This window comes from Oryx dammah, unplaced genomic scaffold (assembly GCF_014754425.2).
Source record: "Oryx dammah isolate SB20612 unplaced genomic scaffold, SCBI_Odam_1.1 HiC_scaffold_25, whole genome shotgun sequence".
NCBI lineage: Eukaryota > Metazoa > Chordata > Mammalia > Artiodactyla > Bovidae > Oryx > Oryx dammah.
Genome location: NW_024070209.1, coordinates 73625045 through 73646614, shown reverse-complemented (window position 1 = coordinate 73646614; position 21570 = coordinate 73625045). Strand labels below are relative to the sequence as shown.

Sequence of the window (21570 nt, the reverse complement as noted above, 5' to 3'; positions counted from 1 at the left end):
AAATCTGATGGTGTCCTAGATTCAATGATTATAAGAACTGAAAATGAGTAAGAGATAAGGACTTTAAAGGCTAAGTTTTAAACCTGGGTGATTGAAAGAACTATATTAATTCTAACAAAAAAAGTAAGGGCATTTCCTTGACCCTATATGGAAGTCTAACCAAATCTTCTATTTGAGCAATGACCCATAGATGATAATGCTACTCACCTACCTTCCCCATCTGAACTTATTAATTAAAAGTAAGAGGAAATACTTATTAATGACAACTTTAATATGAACATGTGTTTGACCTTCAAGAAACTGTCATAATTTGGGGATCCCCTGGCAGTCCAGTGGTTAGGATTCTGCACTGCCAAGAGTGTGGGTTCAATCCCTGGTTGGGGAACTAAGATCCCACAAGCCATGTGGCACAGCCAAGAAAAAATAAAAACTACCATAATTTAAAAGGAAGAGGGAATTGTCATTGAAAGGAGTACGCGATGCTTAGGGATGCATGGCATGTAGTTTCTGGATCCAGCTGATACTCAAACATACAAAGCAATGGATAACGTCAGTCATTTGAACAATCGGAACTTCTTCAAATACTGGCTCACTTCTTCCTTGGGGTAGGGACGGAGCGCAATGCAAGTGGGGATGTTCTCTGGCTGCTCCATCCACAGCTCGTGGTCAATGTTCTTCTGTTGCAGCGTCTCTGCCAGCAACTTTAAGGTGGTCTCATCTGGGGCCTGAAAGGAGCAGAACACAGGCTGAAAAGCCCACTTAGGAAATGACAAAAAGCAAAAACAAAAAAAAAAAGTATGAAGGGGGACTCCTCTTAACTGAAAGTGGAGTAACAGCTCTCCCAAACAAGGCGCTGTAGAGAATGTCTCCAGAAGCAACAGCTTCATCACTCCATTTGCCATTCCCTCTCTGAAGGGGTGGGAGTGGGGTAAGGTTTAATATTTCTATGTATAAAATGGAGCTTTTTCTCTCCCCTCCTGAGATGCTGAGGGAGTGCGCTGTCAGTAATTATGCTCTACGCATTTTCTAGTTCTGGTGACTAAACAGCCATCACTAATTCCACAGCCAGCTCTGACATTAAGAGTTGACTACTGGAAGGCTTTCTAAAATCACATCACTTCTACCTCCCTCCTACTTCCACCCCAGTCCACACACACCAAGAAGGATTTTCTTTCTGCTGGGATAGTTCCCCCTTGTTAACTCAATGGTGGGCAAATGATTCTTTAGTGTCCTTCTGAAATTGTTTCTCATCATCTTTATCACCCATGCAAATCCCATTACAGGAAATAGTAAAGCTATCACTTAGAAAATAAATATCGTTAGTGTGTTATGTTGCATAAGGTGTGTGTGTGTATGTGTATATATATGTATAGCCTAGAAAGGCAGAAGCCACTAAGATAACTAGAGGTTTGTCTCATCAAAGTAGAAGATGCTGGGATTGCTACTCTTAATCTATTGAGTCCTTTGGGCATGCTGAAGAATCCATTGACTTCCCTTCCTTCCTTCCTTCCTCAGCACCAGGAGCAGCACTCAGAGTGAGTTTAAACCCTTGCTCTACCACTTACTGGGCTTCTCTGGTGGCTCAGATGGTAAAGAATCTGCCTGCAATGCAGGAGACCTGAGTTTGATCCCTGGGTTGAGAAGATCTCCTGGAGAAGGGAATGGCTGCCCACTCCAGTATTCTTGCCCAGAGAATTCCATGGACAGAGGAACCTGGTGAGCTACAGTCCATGGGGTCACAAAGAGTTGGACACAACTGAGCAACTAACACTTTAACTTTGCACCCCTTACTCATTGTGTGATCTCTGATAAGTTGTGTGGCTTAGTGGAACCTTTGTTTCCCTCCTGTAAAATGAGATGACAATACTTCCTAGTAGTAATGAGATTCAGTGAAATTAGGCTCAGATCTGTGTCTGGAACACAGTAAGCACTCAGTAAATGGAGTTAATTGTGGCATTGTCTTATATCTTATTGGTCTTTGTGGCTACAGGAGCACCTTTATTTAATCAATGGTGACTCCTAAGTCCCTTTCTTGAGTCACAGCTAACAAGAGACTCAGGACATGTCTTTTAAATTCCGAGAAGTCACTTAATCTCTGGGCTTCAGATGTCTCATCTGAGAAAAGGGGTAAATATTTTATCTGCTAAAAGCAAGAGAGAGGGAGATGTCCAAACCACATGATTTCTTGAAGTCTTCCTATAAAAGTCCTATAAAAAGAATCCAAAGGAAAGACTGTTTCTTTTCTGCCTTACAGATTCTCAGGACTTCTCCCTGCAGGTTACTATTTGATGTTTCAACACTCAACAGCAAGTTTACTCTTGAAAAATAATGCTTTTGCCAGCTGGCCAAGAAGAAATTACCCCAACCCTCCACCTCAGTTATTAAGATAAATTTTATGAGAAGAAAGCTGCTTTAAAATGAAAGCAATCATTTTTTCATTATAAAATATGTGCTTAATGTACAAAAGTAAAAACAGAGTGAAGCATTACTAAAAAAACAAAATTCCACTATTTAATATTTGGATGTATTTACTTAGTTTTTCCTTTCATAATCTGGATCATTTTGTATGTAGAATATAGTTCAATGAGCACCATGTCATGAGCACTCTTCCATGCCAGCTAAATGTACTTAAAAAACATGACTTAGACTAGTTTCATAATAATCCATTATCAGGGCCGAAGTTTAGCCAACTCACGTATTGGAAATTTAATGATTTCCACATTTTTTACTATTATAAAACGTCCCCATGAGTATCTTTGTGCAAAGCTCTTTGGGTGCATCTTGTTACTTTCTTAAGATACATTTCTAGAGGCAGAATTGACAGAAGGTAAGGGTAAGATCTGTTTGGCCACCTGTAAAAAGAACCTTACCTCTGATGCTAGGTTCAAATCACACTAGGGTTCACATTTATTTTCAAATTTTGGGGTCAGACCCAGGTAAATGCTTCAGTTTGATTTCACTTGCACTAAGGAACCCTGAGTCCCTACCCTTCTGGATCGGTTTTCTGGAGAGGGATAAGGACTGTACTTTTCGGCACAGCCATTAAAAGGCCAGCACAGCACTCAGGTAGAAAGACAGGTAGAAACCCCTCCGCCCTCACAGGCATCTATTTAAGAGGGCCTCAGGTGAGACCGGAGCGGCGCGGAAAGCATTTATAACTGGCCGGGTGTCCACTCTTCACACCGTCAGGCCCCGCCCCGTCTAGGTAAGGCTCGCCGGGCAGTAGCTCAAGCCCCAGAACCGTTTCCACACACACATACACACACACACACACGCCACACCCACCCCATGATGCTAGGCGACCGCCCCCCCCCTCCCCGCACATACACACAAATACCACACCCACTCCATGATGTTAGGCACCCAAACCCACATCCACTCCGTGATGTCAGGCGCCCGGACTCAAAACTAAACCCACTTCCGGCCCAACGTTCTCAAGGTTCCACCCCCTCTTCCTAGTGCCTCACCTCGAGGACCACCTTGCGCATGCGCTCTAGCTCTCGGAGGTAAGCGGCTGTGTGCGGGTGGTCGCGGTGAAGGTGCAAGGCCGCGGTGGCTGCGTGACAGGCCTGTGCGACCACTGCGCCTGCTGGCCAGGAAAACGGAGGCTGTGATAGATCCTTTCGTAACACCAAGTACTGTACCAGGATCTGCGGCTCTCCGCCAGAGGCCGCCATCTTCCTGCTCAGCTGACAGGCTGGGCCTACCCCGCGGTGCATGCCGGGATCAGGGAGGGGCCCTGAGCGCTGCCATGTTTTTGTACGGCGGGAGCGCAAAGCACGCTGGGACCTCTTGGCTAGATTTTGAAGCCGAGGATGGCGGGAATTCTTGGCCCTGGCTAGAGTGAGCAAGAGGAGAGGTGATAAAGGGAAAGCCAGACCCAGTGGCGGACGGGGCTCTGACCAGGGTGGAAGGCTGAGAGGCCTCAACAGCCCCTTCCGTGTGCGAGGAAACCCAGAGAGGGGATCCAGAGGCGTGGTGCCGCGGCAGCGCGCAGGGACCGGGAGGTAGACACCGGCTCGCACCTGGGGATGGACCGGGCGGGTCAGGGAAGGGGCATCCTAGCGAATACCCTTGGGGTGTCGGGGCTCAGGGGTGCGTGTCTGCGTTGTGCGGACTGGCCCTGTGGGTTTGTCGTGAGTGTGAATACATTCTTGCCATTTTCTTTTGCCCGCAAGGATAACTCAATTACTGGTGCATGGACAACTTTTCTAGGAAGGCCTTTGAAAATCTGAGGAGGAGATGGAGCTGGCTAATACTTTAAGACAAGACGGCGAGTCTCGCGGAGGTATTCAAAGGTTCACATTTAACTACTGCTCCTCAAAATAATTCTCAGGCTGAAAGCCCGTTTCTCCTCTAACCCGAAGTTTGGGAGTAGAATGGTGAACAAAACTAACATGGAAGACTTAAAGGCAGTTGAGATCATTGGAGGAGGAAAAATGACTTATTTCTAAGCTCTTTTCCCTTTTTCGACCGGTAGGTTGCATGCATTATTATACTAAATGTTCGTATTCAGGGCTGCAGTTCTAGCCAGTGAGCCTTCTTTTCTTCTCAGAACTTTTGGGGGGCCATTTCCCGCATTACTCCAGTGGAAGGGGCCTTGCCAGGCAGTGACCGGTGTTGGTTAGACCTGGGTTTGAGTCTGGCAGTGTCATTATAAATATTGTGGCCTTGGGCAAGTTATTTTACCTTTCTCTGCCTTGATTGCTTCATCTGAAAAAATGGAGGAAATAATATTGTGGTGGTGGTTGTGGAACTTAGGTAAGTAATTGTTTTGATGCTTTTCATTGACGCATTTAGCAGATGCATAATGTATAGGAGATACAAACGCTTCAGTTCTTTACATGCTTTGCAAGTAAAGGATCTAGTGTAAGTGTCTTAGTATGTAGGAAATGTTCACAGATGCTTCATTGCTAGAGTTGATTAGCATTTTAAAACTAGGACCTCAACTATATTGGTCTTTAGTCTCTTGGAAAGTGAGATTGCCAGAGTTTCTGTCCGTTGCTGAGCTTGTTTTCCTGTTTAATGCCCAGTAATTTTGGTGGACAGTTCCTTTTAGTGTGTGCCGTTATAGTTCTATGCTCCTGATACTTTTCAGGGCTTCAGAATACTCACTCAAATCTTTATGGATGTCTAAATCCAAACAGTTACACATTACCAATTTGGGAAAAGGTGTGTAAAACCCAATTAAAAAAAATACTTTTTCTGACCCTGTTTTCTTCTGGGTCACTGTTATCACAGATAACTGAGATTAGCTATATTTAGATGATTCCCTTTTTGAACAGTGGCTTAGTAAGTAACCACTTGTATGTCAGTGTTCTGCCTAAGAGGTTGCTGACCATTGACTTCTGTTGTCAGCTCCTCTTGTTTTATCAATTGTTGGCAATTGTAGTCTACAGTTTAACTGACCACAAAGTTCTGGGGAAAGGGTCACGGTCTGTTCTTCCCTGCAGTGCTTCCTGTTCCTGGACTTAGAAATCCTTTGTTTGAAAGTTCCTTTTTACTTCCCTCAGGTGTTTTAGCTCACTTGGAAAGACTAGAGACTCAAGTGAGCAAATCCCATAAAAAATTGGAAGAGCCACAGAACGCACAGGCTCTTGAAGCCAGGATTCATGAACTGAAACATCTGCGAGATAAGCTGAGGGCTGAAGTGAAACAGCGTCAAGCCAGAGTGAGTAAAAGTGTGATCAATATTGGCAGGCTTTCCTGGAGTGTAAAAACCTAACATGATCTGGGATAAACAAATCTGCACCTGTGGTCTTAACTGGAGCAATTTCAGTCCTTGATTCCTCAAGTAATCACACCTATAGAGTCAGCTGATATCAATATCATCTAACAGTTGGCAGGCCTTACTGATGGGCCAGGTGAATTCATAATGGTCTCTCAACCTGCCCTCATGGACGTGAGCCTCTTACCTCAGTTTCAGCCGGACTTGAGTCATTAGTACTTTTGTCATTAATACCATCTTTCTAGAATCATCTTTCACCCAACTTGAAACTTCACAGTAAACTTTGACTCTTCCCTCTTTTAAGCTTTCTCTCTAGCCCAGATCCAGTTAGTAAAACCTGTCAAATTCTTTAGATTGTCTTTGTGCCCCCTTCCTCCACCTCCTCCTTACCATAGCTTGTGCATTATACACATGGGTCTTAATATTTACCAGGTTTTAGATGGTGGGATTATTGCAGTAGTCTGCTAGTTGGTTCTCTTCTAATATTTATATTTTCCAATAAATTTTGCACAGCCAAGAAAATGTTCATAAAATACTAAATTTTTCATTATTACAAGTTTTCTTGCTCAATCAACAAGCATCCTCAGTCTGCCTTCTTTTTCTTCTCTTTCTCTTCCTTGTCTCCATTTCTTCTCTTCCTCCCTCTTCCCTTTCTTTTTTTTAGTAAAGAGAAAATATGTATCTGTATATTAATATAGATAGATAAATATGTGTATATAGTACACAAATCTAAAGATCCTTTTATAGAGATGAGCACACTCTGGTAAGTACCACACAAATCAAGGTGTTGACTATTACCAGTATCTGAGAAGTCTCCCTCCTCCATCCTCCTAGTCATTTCCTTCAAGGTAACACTATTCTGGTTTCTGTTATCATAACACTGGTTTACTTGTTTCTGAGCTTTATATAAATGAAAAAAGTATGAACTCTGTTATGTCTGTCTTTTGCGGATTGATTTCTCTGTGAGGTTCATTCATTTTGGTGCATGCTGTGTCCTTCTTAGCAACTGAACAGCAACAATGTATGTACTTATTTTATTTGGTTGTGCTGAATCTTTTAGCTGTGGCATGTGAGATCTAGTTCCCTGACCAGGAATCAAATCAGGGACCCCTGTATTGAAAGAGCAGAGTCTTGGCCACTAGACCACTAGAGAAGTCCCCTGGTCATTCTTTTTTATTGCTATCCCACAATTTATTTCCTTATTGAACTGTTGGTGACATTTACGTTATTTGGGTTTTTCACTTTGTGGGTATTAAGAATAATGCAGTATTCTTGTTGCTATCTTTTGATGTAAAAATACGTACTTTTCTGTTGAATTGATGGGTCACAGGGTACAAAGATTATCTTTAGTAAATACTGTCAAACAGAATTTGAGACTGATTGTACCAATTTTACATTACCAGCAACAGTATATAGGGTTTCCATTGTTTTGCATCTTTACCAATACTTGATACTGTCAGTTTTAAAAAATTATCATTCTAGTGAGCGTGTAATAGTAAGTCACTGTAAATTAATTTGAGTTCTTTTAATTAATGATTTTATACCTTTTTTGGACAGTTGAAAGTCTTGTGAAATGAACTTTTCAGAATTTTTGCAGAATTTTTATTGGGTCGTATGTCTCTTATTAAATTGTAGAATTTTTTACACATTTTGGTTAGAAGTACCTTGTTGTGTATCTGTATTCCAAATCTTCTTTTAAAGACTAACTTGCCTTTTCACTCTCCAGTGACATCTTGTGATGAAGAGAAAGTCTTCATTTTAATGAGGCTTGATTTAAGAATCTAACTTCATGTTTCCTTTGAATAAATATCTGCCTAGCTTAAGAACATGAAGATGTTCATGTTACTCTCTGAAAAGTTTTTATTTTACTTTCAGAAATATGGTCCCTATGGAATTGATTTTTGTGTACCATGGTGTGAAATAGAAGTCATGTTCTGTTTTAAAAATGTTATTTATTTTGCTGCACCAGGTCTTAGTTAATGGCACTCTGGATCTGCAGTTGTGGCATGCAGTCTCTCAGTTGCAGCGTATGGGATCTAGTTCCTGACCAGAGATCAAACTCAGGCCCTGTTCATTAGGAGTGCACAGGCCTAGCCACTGGACTAGGAGGGAAATCCCTGAAGGTCACACTTGCTGGTTTTTTCCATTTGGGGATGCGGTTCATTCAGTACCACTACTTGAAGGTCCCTCTTTCACCATGGTGTTGCAGTGGGTCTTTGGGTCTGCTGCAGGCCCATCTTTGATTGTTCTGTTCCATTGGTCTGTTGGTCTTTGTGCAGGTACCAGAGGTTTATTACTGAAAAGTTTTGATTCCTATAGTTTAGGTCTTACTGTTCAGAATTATCGTGGCCACTCTTGTCCCCTCAAATTTCACATAAATTTGGGAATTGGCTGTCAGTTTCCAAAAAGAAACCTCCTTTAATTTTGATGGGAATTGCACTAAATCTATATCCATTTGGAAAGAGTTGAAATCTTTATAGTATTGTGCCTTCCAGTCATTGTACATGGCATATATCTTCTAGTTTCTTGGGATGAATACTTAATTGTTTTTTTTTTTGTTTGTTTGTTTTTTTTTTGAAAGTGAAGTCACTCAGCTGTGTCCGATACTTAATTGTTTAAGTCTTTTTTTTTTTCTGTATGTGTTTAAAGTTATAGATTTCCCTCTAAGCGTACTGTCTTAATCCACATGGGCCACAATAACAAAAATACGTAAAGTAGATGGCTTATAAGCAACAAATATTTATTTTTCACAGTTGTAGATGCTGGTAAGTTTAGGATTATGACACTGGCAAATTTAGTGTCTGAGGACTTATTACCTCTTTTTAAAAGAATATTTTATTTTTGGCTGCACTGGGTCTTTGTTGCTGCAGTGTACGGACTTGTGGTGACTTCTTTTGTAGTTGTGGCACACGGGCTCCAGAGCATGGGCTTTGGTAGTTGTGGCACTTGGGCTTAGTTGCTCTGCGGCATGTGGGATCTACCCAGACCAGGGCTTGAACATGCGTCCCCTGCATTGGCAGGCAGATTCCTAACCAGTGGACCACCAGGGGAGGCTCCCTTACTACTACTTTGATTGTGGTCTTCTCACTGTAACGTCACATGGCACAAGGGGCAAGCTAGTTCTTTGGCATCTCATTTATAAGGACACTAATTCCAGACACTATAAGGACACTAATGAAGGCTCTCCAGTTACGACCTAATCATCTCCCAAAGCCCCCACCTCCAAATACCATCACACTGGGCATTAGATTTCAGCATGAAGTTTGAGGGACACAAATATTCATAGCATATGGCTTTAGCTATATCTTGCAAGTTTTCATATGTTTTCATTATCATTTCAATTCAAAATATTTTTGATTTCCATTGTGATATCTCCTTTATCCCATCAGTTTAAGAAGTATACTGCGTAATATCTAAAAATTGGATTTGTTAGTAATTTTTTAGTTATTGATATGTAGCTTAATTCCATTATGATGGAAGAATATGACCCAGCATGTGGTGAATTTTGATAAATGTTCCATGTTCATTAAATGTGGATTTTACATTTTTGGGTACTGTATTCTCTATATATAACGATGTTCATTTCTTCACTATTTTACTTGTCAACTTATTCGTTACTGGGCTAAATGTATTGAGCTCCCATTATAATTGTGGATTTATACATTTTTTCCCCTTTCATTCTGTTTTGCTGTGTAGTAGGTACAGACAAATTTAGGATTGTTTTATCTTCCTGGTTGGTAAGCCTTTTATTTTTATGCAGCAACCTTTTATCATTATCAGCTATCCCTGATAGCTCAGTTGGTAAAGAATCCGCCTGCAATGCAGGAGACTCCAGTTTGATTCCTGGGTCAGGAAGATCTGCTGGAGAAGGGATATGCTACCCACTCCAGTATTCTTAGGCTTCCCTGGTGGCTCACCTGGTAAAGAATCCGCCTGCAATGCAGGAGACCTGGGTTCGATCCCTGGCTTGGGAAGATCCTCTGGAAAAGCGAATGGCTACCCACTCCAGTATTCGGACCTGGAGAATTCCATGGATTGTATAGTCCATGGGGTTGCAGAGTCAGAAATGACTGAGCAACTTTGACTTTATCATTATGCAGTGTTCCCTTTTATTTTAGTTAAACTTCTTCCCCTAAAACCAACTTTGTCAAGTAAAACTTCGACAGTTCTTATTTTTGTAAATAGCATATAGTTGGAGAAGGCAATGGCACCCCACTCCATTACTCTTGCTGGGAAAATCCCATGGACGGCGGAGCCTGGTAGGCTGCAGTCCATGGGGTCGCAAAGAGTCGGACACGACTGAGCGACTTCACTTTCCCTCTTCACTTTCATGCATTGGAGAAGGAAATGGCAACCCACTCCAGTGTTCTTGCCTGGAGAATCCCAGGGACTGGGGAGCCTGATGGGCTGCCGTCTGTGGGGTCACACAGAGTCGGACACAACTGAATCGACTTAGCGACTTAGCAGCAGCAGCATATAATTAGTTTTAATCCAGCCTGGCTGTCTTTTTCTTTTAATTTTTTAGTCTATGAACTTTTAATGATTCCTAACATATCTAGAAGAACGTCCCTGTAGCTCAAATGGTGAAGAATCTGCCTGCAATATAGGAGATTAGGGTTCCATCCTTGGGTCGGGGAGACCCTCTGGTGAAGGGAATGGCAATCCACTCGTGTTCTCGCCTGGAGAACCCCATGGACAGAGAAGCCTGCCGGGCTGCAGTCCATGGGGTCGCAAAGAGTCGGACACAGCTGAGCGACTAAAGCATATAACGCAGTATATCCAGATCTCCGTCTACCATGTTACTATTTTATTTGTTCTTTCTCTTCTTTCTTGCTACTTTTTGGATATTATTCCACCTTTCCATTAGCTTGTTAATTATATGACTTTTAGCATTTTTTTAGTGATTATCTTTGAGAAAACAGGCTTGTTTTTCTTACTAGAATATACTTTAGTACCTTTACCACTTCATAGATAATTATAGAACCTAACATCTTTTCTTTCCCACACATGCAACCTTTCATGTTATTGTTGTATGTAAATTCTACATGTATTAAACTCTGTGAAACACTTCATTGTACAGTCACTGTGCCTATAAAGTTCTATACGTATTTACCCTTTTCAGTGCTCTTTAGTACTGCATTTCCATATTTTCATCTGGGGTTATTTTTCTTCAGTTTAAGTAGCTCCTTTTGATACTATTATCAGTGTTGGTTTGCTGAAAATGAAAATTCTCTACTTTTGTCTGTCTGAAAGCACCCTTCTTTCACTATATTTTTCATGTTTAAATGGGTATTTTTGCTGGGTATTCAGATTATAGGTTGAAATGTATTTCCTTTCACACTTTAAATACATTTGTTCATTGTCTTCTGGTTCCATGGTTTCTCTCAGATGTTAGTCTTACTGTTTGAATATAATGTGTCTTTTTTCCTCTGGCTGCTTTTAAGATTCTGTCCTTGGGTTTTAGTAGTTTCACATCATCATGTAGCTAGGATTGGTTTCCTTTCTTTATCCTGCTTTGTGTTACAGCACGCCTTAATCACTTGCAGTTTTCATTTGTTTGGAAAATTTGCCCAGTATCTATCTCTTCAAGTAATGTATCTGTCTTGTTCTTTTTCTTTATTTCTGGGGTTTCCATGTGTGGAGTTTTTGTTTTTACTGTGATCTCTCTTATATCTTTATTCTACTTTAATCTAGGTATGAAAATACAACTATTTTCCACTTACATGTCTGGTCAGCTTTTAAACCCATTGAATTCCTGATTTCTGTTACTGTATTTTTTGGATTCAGGATTTTCATCTGAGTCTTTTTAATAGATTCCAGGCCTTTGGTATGAATTTTCCATCCTTTAATCTGTGTTAATGACTGTGTCTGATAATAACTCAAATAGCTGAATCCCCTCAGATCTGCTTCTGTTGTCTTCTTTTTCCTTCTGGTTTTCAGCCACGTGTTCCTCTTTCCTGCTATGCTTGGTAATTTTTCTTTTTGATTCAATGATGGGTAGTGTTTGGAAAAAATAGGGATTCTGAACTATGCTGTCTTCTTCCAGAAAGAATTTCAGTTTTTTTCTGACAGGCAGATAGTGTATGGGCACATCACTATCAACCAGCTGAGGTCATCTTTCATCTGTTTCTGGTTTGCCCTCATTCGTAGAGTGTAGTCCTTTGTGGAGGCCTTACTTGAAAGCTTGGGTGTGCTAGGACAGATGTGTCAAGATCCATCTTCTTTGGCAGGCTCTGACCTTCACAGTCTGCTTAGCTTTTTAATTTTCACCAGCTTCTTTCTGTTATGCCTGGAGGACAAGTGGCATGCAGCCTGTTGGATTCCCATTTCTCTGTCTTGGCCCATAGGAAGTCTGCTCTGGTAACCTCAGTCTCCAGTTTCTGTTGCCCTGGCACTGTGAGACTGCTGCAGAATCTAGCTTGCAGCTCTCTATTTGGCCTGTATGCCGTGTGATAAAAATCAACAAGACTACGAGCGGGGAAACCCAACTAACTTCCACATTTATCTTTAGTCTTCAGTCTGGCTATTTTGGTGCTTCTCTGATGCCTTCAGGCCATTTTCTGTTTGTTTACTAGCATAAATTGCTTATGTCTTTTTGGTATTTCATCAGGTTGTGTAGTTGTCTCAGAAGGAGTTAGTCTGATAGCATCTACTGGGTTGTAGCTAGCTCACAGTGTGCGACTTATAATCAGTATTTGTCATCCTGGCACTTGAAAGCCTGCGCAGTCTGACCCAACTTTACCAGCTTTGCCTCTTGACAGCTGTTTTTCCTTACCCTAGGCTTTCCTTATCTCCTTTTCTTTCTCCTCTCACAAGACTATACTGCAGCCAAATGCATTGTTCTTCAGGCCAGCAGTTTCTGCTTCGGATTCCTGGTACTGTATATAACCCACAAGATTCTTCCTCTACTGTGAATTCATAGCACCAGCTGGCTGGCCACAGTAGCATTTCTTGATTCATAACATAATAAAAAAATTCTCTGCATGTACATTTTTCCCATGTAGGTGAGGGCATGGGACTTTATTACGCCTCTGTACCCAGATTGATCTGCCACATGTCTTGCAGGTTAAAGCATCTACTGCCACTGTAGAACCTGACCAAACATTAGCGATTAGTGAGCAAGAAATTTTGAAGAGAAAACAGGAAAATATGAAAGCCATTCTACAGGCATATCGTTTTACAGGTATAATTTTTTCTGACCTGTTTCAGTCCAAGTCTCCTGTCTGGTGAGATAGTTTGCAAGATGTATTATTAGTCCTGGACCTATTTCATTAACACTGAATTTTGCCCCCCACCCCCCAACATACACATGGAGAACTGGCATGCCATTCATAGGCAGCTTTATCTGCAAAGTTGGCCCCTGTGCAGCAGCCGATTGGTTGGTGACTGGCTTAGACTATTCATTGTAGTGATTCAACATGTGCTAGACCGTGTGCCAGAACTTCCTTTACAGCTGGTTTGCTTGATGCCACTGTTCAAATAGTTTGAACCCCTCAAGTCTCTGTTTCACCACTAAAATGAGGACTTACTTACCTATTATCTGTATCATAAGAGGATTGTGAGAAGACCTGGGTACTACCGTAAGTTACTTGATGCTCGGGGAAAAAAGGAGCCATAGGTAAATTGAAAATTTCAAAATCTCTTCTTCAGTAATTTGATACTTAGAATGTTCTTTTTCCCCCACCATTCTGTGGTTTTAGAACACAAACTCAAAGTGAGTCAAAGTCAGAAGAAAGTCTAGACATTCGTTCAGTGAGCATTTGAGCCCGTGGTGTGTGTACTGGGCGGAGCTGAGGGGCGTGGGATGCACAGATGAAGCCTTTGCCTCGCGTCCCTTAAGGCACTGTCTTACTTGTCCCAGGGATCAGCGGGAAGCTGACCAGCCGAGGAGTATGTGTCTGCATCAGCACTGCTTTTGAGGGGAACCTGCTGGATTCCTACTTTGTGGATCTGGTCATGGAGAAATCACTTTGGATACATCACCATTCGGTGCCAGTCTTCATTCCCCTCGAAGAGATATCTGCAAAATACCTACAGACTAATACTCCGCACTTCCTGTTTGTTCTCTGTGAATACCTAAATGCTTACTCAGGGAGGAAGTACCAGGCAGATCGACTTCAGGTATCTGTGATCTTATAAAACATTTTGTGAGCCCAGATAGACTTGAAAGAAAGGGACATGTTCTTTTGTACTTCAGAATAGTTCATAACTCCAAGCCAGAGGTTTGACTGTTGTCGTCCTAATGCTCATTTCTTATTTACATACAAGCTGTTTTCCACCTCCTCTTCTGTTGAAACTCTGGATGGTGTTGAGCATGGGTACTGGTGAAGTGATTATTTACTCATGAATGGTGATTCTCAGGCTTTTATACTTGACCCATCCTTCCTCTCACAAAGTGCTTTATTTTTAATTCAGTGGAGGCCCAGTAGATGACCTGCTGTGTGCTAGCTGTCTTTTCTGAGCCTTGGAAATAGGTGCAAGCAGAATAATGGTTTCTGAAAATGCCATAGAGGAATGCTGTCCATCTTTACCTAAGCTCAGCCTTACATTCTTAGAGTTGTAACTGAGCTAGGGTTGCAGTAAAAAGGGGGAAAAAAAAAAAAAAAGGAAATGAATGCAAGCAGGAAATAAGTGACTCTTACAAGCTTAGCATTTCTCTGTGCATTTGGAATGACTGAAGCTTCTGGTTATCAGTTAGATACTGACATGTGAATGTAGACATGAAGCATTTCAGCCAAACGTGTGACGTCCCCTGAGTTCTTAGCAGAAATAGTGTCTCCCCAGCCTCTGGACATTGACTTAGTAAGTGCTTCTTACAGGCCTTCTAGGCTGCTACCAACTCTTAATTATCTTATAAATCTCTATCATTTGTCCTTTTTTCAGGCCTTTCTCTATCCTTCATTTATTTCTGAGATTTAATTAATGGGCCCTGTTTTTGGCAGACATGTTTGATGCGTCATAGCCACTTACTGCCTTGGAGCTGTAATTGTCATATACTTTGTGTCTCTTTTGATCCCCATCCCCATTAGAGTGACTTTGCAGCCTTTCTTGTGGGGCCCTTGCAGAGAAACTCATTGTGCAACTTGCTGTCATTTACTTACAAAGTGAAGCCGGAAGGTCAGTCCTTCCCCTTCTGTGCTAGACTGCTGTATAAGGACCTCACCACAACCCTTCCAACTGACGTCACTGTTACTTCTCAAGGTAAGAGGAAGGATGCCGCCAGGAAGAAAGTATAATATGCTCTGTGTTATTCACGTGATTGAAATAGTGAGACTATATCAGCTGGTCCTGTGAGATACTATCTTCTATTTCTGTACTGTGAACAGAAAAATACAATCAGTAAGATACCAAGAATATCTGGCCTATTTCTGTCAGTTTTCCTCTCCTCTTTGTTAAGTATTAAAGATAATTATCCAACTTTTTCTTCCTCCTCTGCTCAGTCCATCGCCGCCACAGTTCTTTCAGCTTATGATTTGTTTTCATTGGAAACCCCTCTTAGACCAGTGATGAGGTTGCGTCATAGGGTCACTGTGGTGGCGAAAGCTGAGACTCGCTTCACTGTGAAGCTAAATAGATGTGACAAGTCGGCATACCCTTAGCTCTGCAGAGACCGGTCTCTGAATGGGAATTTTTCAGTGATGGCTGAGACTTCTGTTCTTAAACGTAACACAATGGACAGTAACGAGAAAAAGGATAAAATGTTTTTAGGAGGCAGGTTTCACATCATAGGTTTTTAGATTTCTCTGGGCAGAGTCTGTGTTTCTGGTCTCAAAATTTCACTGGACCAGTAAGGGCCAAGGCTGTCTCAGCTCCAGACCAAAAACGAAAAAAATGCTCCATTGGTCCCAAAATATTAGCACTGTGAGATTGACAGATCCTGTCTTTTTTTTTTTTTTTTTTTTTCAGGGACAGAAGCATTACCCAGAATGTGGGAAGAACAGCGAGCTGCCCATGAAAACCTGTTTTTTACGAAGCCCCTACATCAGGTGTTTACTTCATTTGCAAAAAACGGAGAAAAGCTGGATATGAGCCTGGTCTCCTAGAATATTTTCTTTGGGAACACATCAGAAGTGAGTAAACAAGTACTGACCACACTTGCGGGCAAGGTCCTGGGAACTGAAAACTGTTGAAAGGCTCAGACTCTTTTCCTGGGGGCCATCCCTGGAGTGAGAACAGACACCCACCTTATCAGGATGGTCAGGGGCAAGTTTCAGGCTATTGACCCTGGCATTTTTGGACAGGTCTCCAAAATTGCCTGGTCACTTGCTCCAGTGCTCAAAATCATCTTTTCTTTTTGAGATATTAATCACACATTTTAGCTGAAGATGAGATTTTTTTACAGAAGGCATTTTGTGAGAGAGGGAGTATTACCATTTAATTATGTAGCTTTTATGAAACCTTCAGCTAACTTTGTCTCACTCTCCTGTCTGTGACTTTTGAGAAGAAAGTTCTTAGAACTCTCAGGGTTCATGATATGACGTGAATCATATAGTTAAGAAGGGAAGTGTGGTTAATCTTTGGTTTGGCGTGGAATATTCTCAGCCACTGATTTACAAAGAATGTGGTGTACTACGGATAGAGTAATTGGAGTTGCATGTATCTAATGTCATTTCCTAAAACATGTTGGGAGAGCACTGAATTTATTGAGTCAGCTCATGATCAGAAGTCTACTCATACCTTGATCATTCAAAGGAAGTGGACCCCTCTCCTTTATCTCTTCCCTTTTCTGTAAGCTCCAGGCCCTGGCCATGCAATTGTCTTCATCCTCTCCTAGTCCAGTTAGTGAACCACTTCTCCACATAACCATGGCCTCCGCTCTGCTGGCTTTTTTTGTTCCTTGCCTTGGGAGTATGTGCAAGGCCAGTGCATGGATGTGAAAACCTGTCACTTGCCAAGTCACAAATCGGAGTCATCACTGCCCTTACTGTCCAAAGCCCTGAGCTGTATTCTGGCCTCATTCTAAAACGGTCCCGTCCTAGAGCTGATGGCCAAGCAGCAACCTGCAGGTGTGGGTGCCACAGGTAATTGTGGGAGGAGCACAGGGGGATGGTCGAGCCAGCTTGGACCACCATCTAGAAGGAAGCAGCCTAAGAATGAGAGGGAGGTGTTAATTTAAGTTCTTGCCTTCCAGGCACACGGTCAGGACCAGTGTATCAGGATCAGTTCAGTCGCTTAGTCGTGTCCGACTCTTTGCGACCCCATGAACTGCAGCACACCAGGCCTCCTTGTCCATCACCAACTCCCAGGGTCCACCCAAACCCATGTCCATTGAGTCAGTGATGCCATCCAACCATCTCATCCTCTGTCATCCTCTTCTCCTGCCCTCAATCTTTCCCAGCATCAGGGTCTTTTCAAATGAGTGTGGGAGAGAGAAGGCACTTCTCAGATGAGGGCCGTTAACAGAATTGGCACAAATGATCATATTCAAGTTGAATAAAGCTTTTAATAAAACAGTCTTGTTCTTTATCAATACCTGTAAATTCTCTCTTTAAGCAGTAGCAAAGGCGACTGTAGCAAGAGCTCAAAAGGCAAGGCAATATTGGAGTATTTTCTTAACAGAAAGTTAAAAATATAAATGTAGAAGATCTGTTTATATATTTTTCTTTCAGAAATAAAATCCCTTTCCCTCCCTCCCTCCCTCCCTCCCGCCCACCAGGTAAAAGGAAATATTGCACTTTCTGCTCCCATGACTAAGGTGACTGGGGTTCCAGAAGAACCTTTCAAGATTATCAGGACAAGAGCCATTTCACCTAACTCGGACCACAGACAAGCAGGTCTTCAGAGTGAAGAGCACTGCTTCCAGGTTCTAGCTGCGGAGCCAGTGGTGGCCAGCGAGCGGCCCTCATCTGAAGCAGAGCTTCTCCACCTGTGCTCCCAGCCAGGCACAGAGGCAGCAGCCTTGTTCCACCTCTGGCAGCCCTTCCTACTCACAGTGGCCATGGCCTCTCTGGGTGGAAGAGGGCTGGTAAGAACTAGGGCTCTGGAAGGAACATTCCAGTACCATGACTATGAGCCCTACTCTCTGGGTAAGCTAGAGGCACACTGAGGAATAGTATGGCCACCCTCAGAGCTCGCACGTCCATGGACAAATGAAGGCTGAAGGAGATTTTTTTAAACCTAAAGTCTATGTGAATGTGCACTTCAGCAGCCTGGGTTGTTGGGACTTGGTCACATGTCCTTTCCCGAAGCCTTTCTTTGATTCCCAAAAATAAACTCTTCCCTCCCCTTTGGATTCTCGTAGGGCTGGAGGCCATTCAGGAGTTGTCTACTACCTGGTGAGGCAGTGTGATTGAGGCGCCGTTAGGGAAGGTGGCCAGCTTGTCTCGGCCCTTCAAGAAAAAGGTTAGCAGTTCCCCCTTCCCTTTCACAAAGATGGGCCCTCTCCTCACGAAGCGGAAGCCGTACTCTCGAAGGATGACTTGGGTTTCTTCCACCACCTATAGAGGAGAACCGAGAGCCTGGGGTTAAAGAGAGAGCCTGGGCTGAGGGGCTTGGCAGCACCCAGCACAGTTCCCATACTCAGGCCCGCAGGGCTCCCCTCCTGTCCCCTTCAGCCTGGGCACAGATTGGGGGTGGGTTTGCCCAGCTCTTCTCTCTCTTAAAGGTAGCCTTCCTGCCTGCTCTCTTAGGAGGTCAGCCATAGGTCACCTTGTTTGGCAATGTGTATCTTGCTTTTCTGTCCTCTGCCTTTTTTGTGGAGCTTTCCTGCCAGACCCAGTGACAAAGATCAGGTGGTTTTGAGGGGAGCACTTGGAGGCCCAAAATGTCAGCTCGTTCACATCAACAGGCAGGATGTTCTTACCCAAAACTTTAACCTTTTGCAAATAGAGTTGAAATATTTCCTCCCTTCTACTGAGGAAGCTTGTCCCACTCTTGCTCTTGACTACAACACTACCCGCTTAACATTCTGGGCCCACAGAACAGAGGCCACAGTGCCCAGCAACACATGCCCTGTTCTCATTCTGTCCCCTGGACTTACCTGGATGTTGCCCATGACCCCTGTGGACTCCATCCTGCTGGCTACATTGACTGTGTTGCCCCAGATGTCATAGTGTGGTTTCCGGGCTCCAATGACCCCAGCCAGGACCCCTCCTTTGTTCATTCCTGAGGGGGAGGCACAAAATTGAGCTCAGCCCCATTGCAGAAGCCACCAACTCCTCTCAATTTCCGCCTGACTCCAGCCACAAAGCTCCTGGTTATATAACCTGATTTCATCAAGCCTGACTCTTGAGTTCCCAGAGGACAGAAATCAAGTCTTCTCATCCTCACTGTGCTCAGCAGATGTCTGCCGCCCTGCTGTGCTAAGTAATTTAGTGCAGAAGTTGCCAGTTTCTCTTGCCACCCACCTGGTACTTCAAGTCTCCTGTGACCTTCCCCAGGATTGAGAACTCCCCTCCCCAGAAGTGTGTGATGGGTGACGTTAATCCTAGTGGGCAGGACTGAAATGACAGAAGATTCCCTGGAAAGGGAGACAGACTCAAGCCCCAGCCAGACTCAGAAGGGAGGCCATCATAAACAGCATGGGACAGGAATGGCTGAGCATCACATTTTTGGTTTGATCACTGACCTAAAGACCCTTAAGGTCCCTTCAGCTCGAGAAGTGTGACCCTCCCCACCCGAAGTGCATCAGGTCTTTCCAAGACCCCTTCCCTGATTTGTAGAGTTCCCTGCTTGGGGAGGAGGCGCACAGCAGGAGAGGGCGCACTGAGAGGGCTTACCAATGCGCAGCATGAAGTTGTTGAAGGACTGGTTATTGATGTTCGTGAGCGTGTCCTTCATGGCCAGTGCGAAATCAGCCAGGTCTGCCAGGTGCTGCCAGCGCTCCTTGTCTGACTTCTCCTCCTGCACCAGAGAGTGGCTGTGAGTGCGGGGCCAGCTGGGCACCTTCAGCTAGCTTATAAACACCGTCTTAGACATGTCTTTTTAAGCTCATCCATAAAATGGAGATGGCTGTTGGTAAAAAGTCTACAGGTAACAAATGCTAGAGAGGATGTGCAGAGAACCCTCCTACACTGTTGGTAGGAATGTAAATTGGTACAGCCACTACGGAACTGTACGGAGGTGCCTCAAAAAGAGTTACCATATGATGCTGCAGTCCTGGGTCTATATCTGGAGAAAACTATAATTTTAATGATACATGCACCCCAGTGTTCATTGCAGCACTATTTACAATAGCCAAGTAGTCATGTGTGGATGTGAGAGTTGGACTGTGAAAGAAAGCTGAGTGTTGAAGAATTGATGCTTTTGAATGGTGGTATTGGAAAAGACGCTTGAGAGTCCCTTGGACAGCAAGGAGATCCAACCAGTCCATCCTAAAGGAGATTAGTCCTAAATATTTCCTAAAGGAAATATTCATTGGAAGGACTGATGCTGAAGCTCCAATACTTTGGCCACATGATGCAAAGAACTGACTCATTGGAAAAGACCCTGATGCTGGGAAAGATTGAAGGTGGGAGAAGGGGACAACAGAGGATGAGATGGATGGCATCACTGACTCAATGGACACAAGTTTGAGTAAGCTCCAGGAGTTGGTGATGGACAGGGAAGCCTGGCATGCTGCAGTCCATGGGGCCTCAAAGAGGACACAACTGAGCAACTGAACTGAAGACGTGGAAACAAATGTCCAATGACAGATGAATGAATGAAGATGTGGCACATTTGTACAGTGGAATACTACTCAGCCGTGAAGAAAGAAAATGCCACTTGCAGCAACATGAATGGATGTAGAGATTACCACACTAGGTCCAAAAGACAAATACCCTGTATCACTTTTTATGTAATTTTTAAAATATTACACAAATGAACTCTATGAGACAGAAGAAGACTCAGAACAGACTTGTTGCCAAGTAGGGTGGGGGAGGGATGGTTAGGAGTTTGGGATTAGCAGACGCAAACTATTATACAGAGACCGGATAAACAACAAAGTCCTATTGTATAGCACAGGGAACTATTCAATATCCTGTAATAACCCTAATGGAAAAGAAAATGAAGATGTGAATTTAACAGTCGTTTTGCATTTGTGCCGCATGGTGCTAGTTGGTGTGTCTTAGGGGACCCCTTCACACAACAACAACAATAGTACTTAATGGCAGCTACTTATATTACACTGTTTCCCACCAATGACGTGTGGGCTGCCTCTCTTGCCCCATCCGTCTCCTCTAGTTACTGCTGGTTAGCTACCTTGTTGGAGCTGGTAAAGCCATTGGTGTTGACATCTGGGGTGACTCCTGAAGCTGCCATGTAGGTGCTACCAATGGTCTTGATCTTGGTGATGACCCGGAACTTGGGATTGTCCAGAAGCTGAGGCCAGTGTTAAGAGAGAATTGTCAGCAGTCAAGAGAGATGCATGAGCCAACTAAATGACAGATCTGCCCCCCCCCTTTTTTTTTTAACAACAAACCCATGAAACATCTGAGAGATGTTTTCCTATAAAAGCTTCAGTTAGCCAACATCTGCCATGTTATCCTGGGCCAATGTCCTGATTTTCTGAGCCTCATTTTCTACCATATTAACACAGGGATAAAAGTGCCAGTCTTGGAAGTGTTGAGCATGTATGTAAAAGCATTTCCCCTGGTACACAAATACCTGATAAATGTTTGCTGAATCTGAACTTGAGGATAAGAGGAAGCAGAGGGGCCTCAAGAATCTTCTTTTGGCCAGACCTTATCCTATGAACTTATAGGTGATTTCCAAGGCTCCCACCTGGGACCCAACATTTCCAGACAACTGCCATGCATTTTGAGGAGTTTTTATGGGAAAACAGCAGCCAGAGTAACTCCCAAATTTCTTGGGCTGCAAGCTGGAAGGGCTGGCTTTGTGGCAGGATGCGGGGGCCAGGATAG

The 21570-nt window shown here is 43.2% G+C and overlaps 3 protein-coding genes across 6 annotated transcripts in view; 1 reads left to right on the top strand and 2 right to left on the bottom strand.

Annotated features, from left to right (window-relative positions):
* Positions 1 to 250: 250 nt before the first annotated feature.
* On the bottom strand, positions 251 to 3752 carry PTRHD1 (peptidyl-tRNA hydrolase domain containing 1). The gene is made up of 2 exons (XM_040224515.1): positions 3468 to 3752; positions 251 to 725 (listed from the first exon to the last, which is right to left on the bottom strand). The coding sequence occupies exons 1-2, from the start codon at positions 3717 to 3719 to the stop codon at positions 555 to 557; spliced, it is 423 nt and encodes a 140-aa protein (XP_040080449.1). The 5' UTR covers positions 3720 to 3752; the 3' UTR covers positions 251 to 554.
* On the top strand, positions 3398 to 17985 carry CENPO (centromere protein O). 2 transcript variants are annotated; one of them, XM_040224511.1, is made up of 8 exons: positions 3398 to 3506; positions 4179 to 4288; positions 5514 to 5671; positions 12794 to 12911; positions 13590 to 13849; positions 14758 to 14929; positions 15635 to 15798; positions 17385 to 17985. In XM_040224511.1, exons 2-7 carry the CDS (start codon positions 4243 to 4245, stop codon positions 15769 to 15771), a joined length of 891 nt encoding a protein of 296 aa, XP_040080445.1. In that variant the 5' UTR covers positions 3398 to 3506; positions 4179 to 4242; the 3' UTR covers positions 15772 to 15798; positions 17385 to 17985. The 2 variants fall into 2 exon arrangements, with proteins under 2 accessions (XP_040080445.1, XP_040080444.1); XM_040224510.1 differs by lacking the exon at positions 3398 to 3506 and adding an exon at positions 3513 to 3859.
* ADCY3 (adenylate cyclase 3) overlaps positions 17152 to 21570 on the bottom strand; it is an 86114-nt gene continuing 81695 nt past the window's right edge. For 2 of the 3 annotated variants that reach the window (XM_040224488.1, XM_040224489.1), the window contains 4 exons: positions 20909 to 21028; positions 19447 to 19570; positions 18708 to 18832; positions 17152 to 18165 (listed from right to left, as the gene is read on the bottom strand). In XM_040224488.1, coding sequence (XP_040080422.1) covers positions 17983 to 18165; positions 18708 to 18832; positions 19447 to 19570; positions 20909 to 21028 — 552 coding nt within the window. In that variant the 3' untranslated portion in view covers positions 17152 to 17982. The remainder of the gene's footprint in view (positions 18166 to 18707; positions 18833 to 19446; positions 19571 to 20908; positions 21029 to 21570) is intronic. The other variant, XM_040224487.1, reaches the window with a different exon arrangement.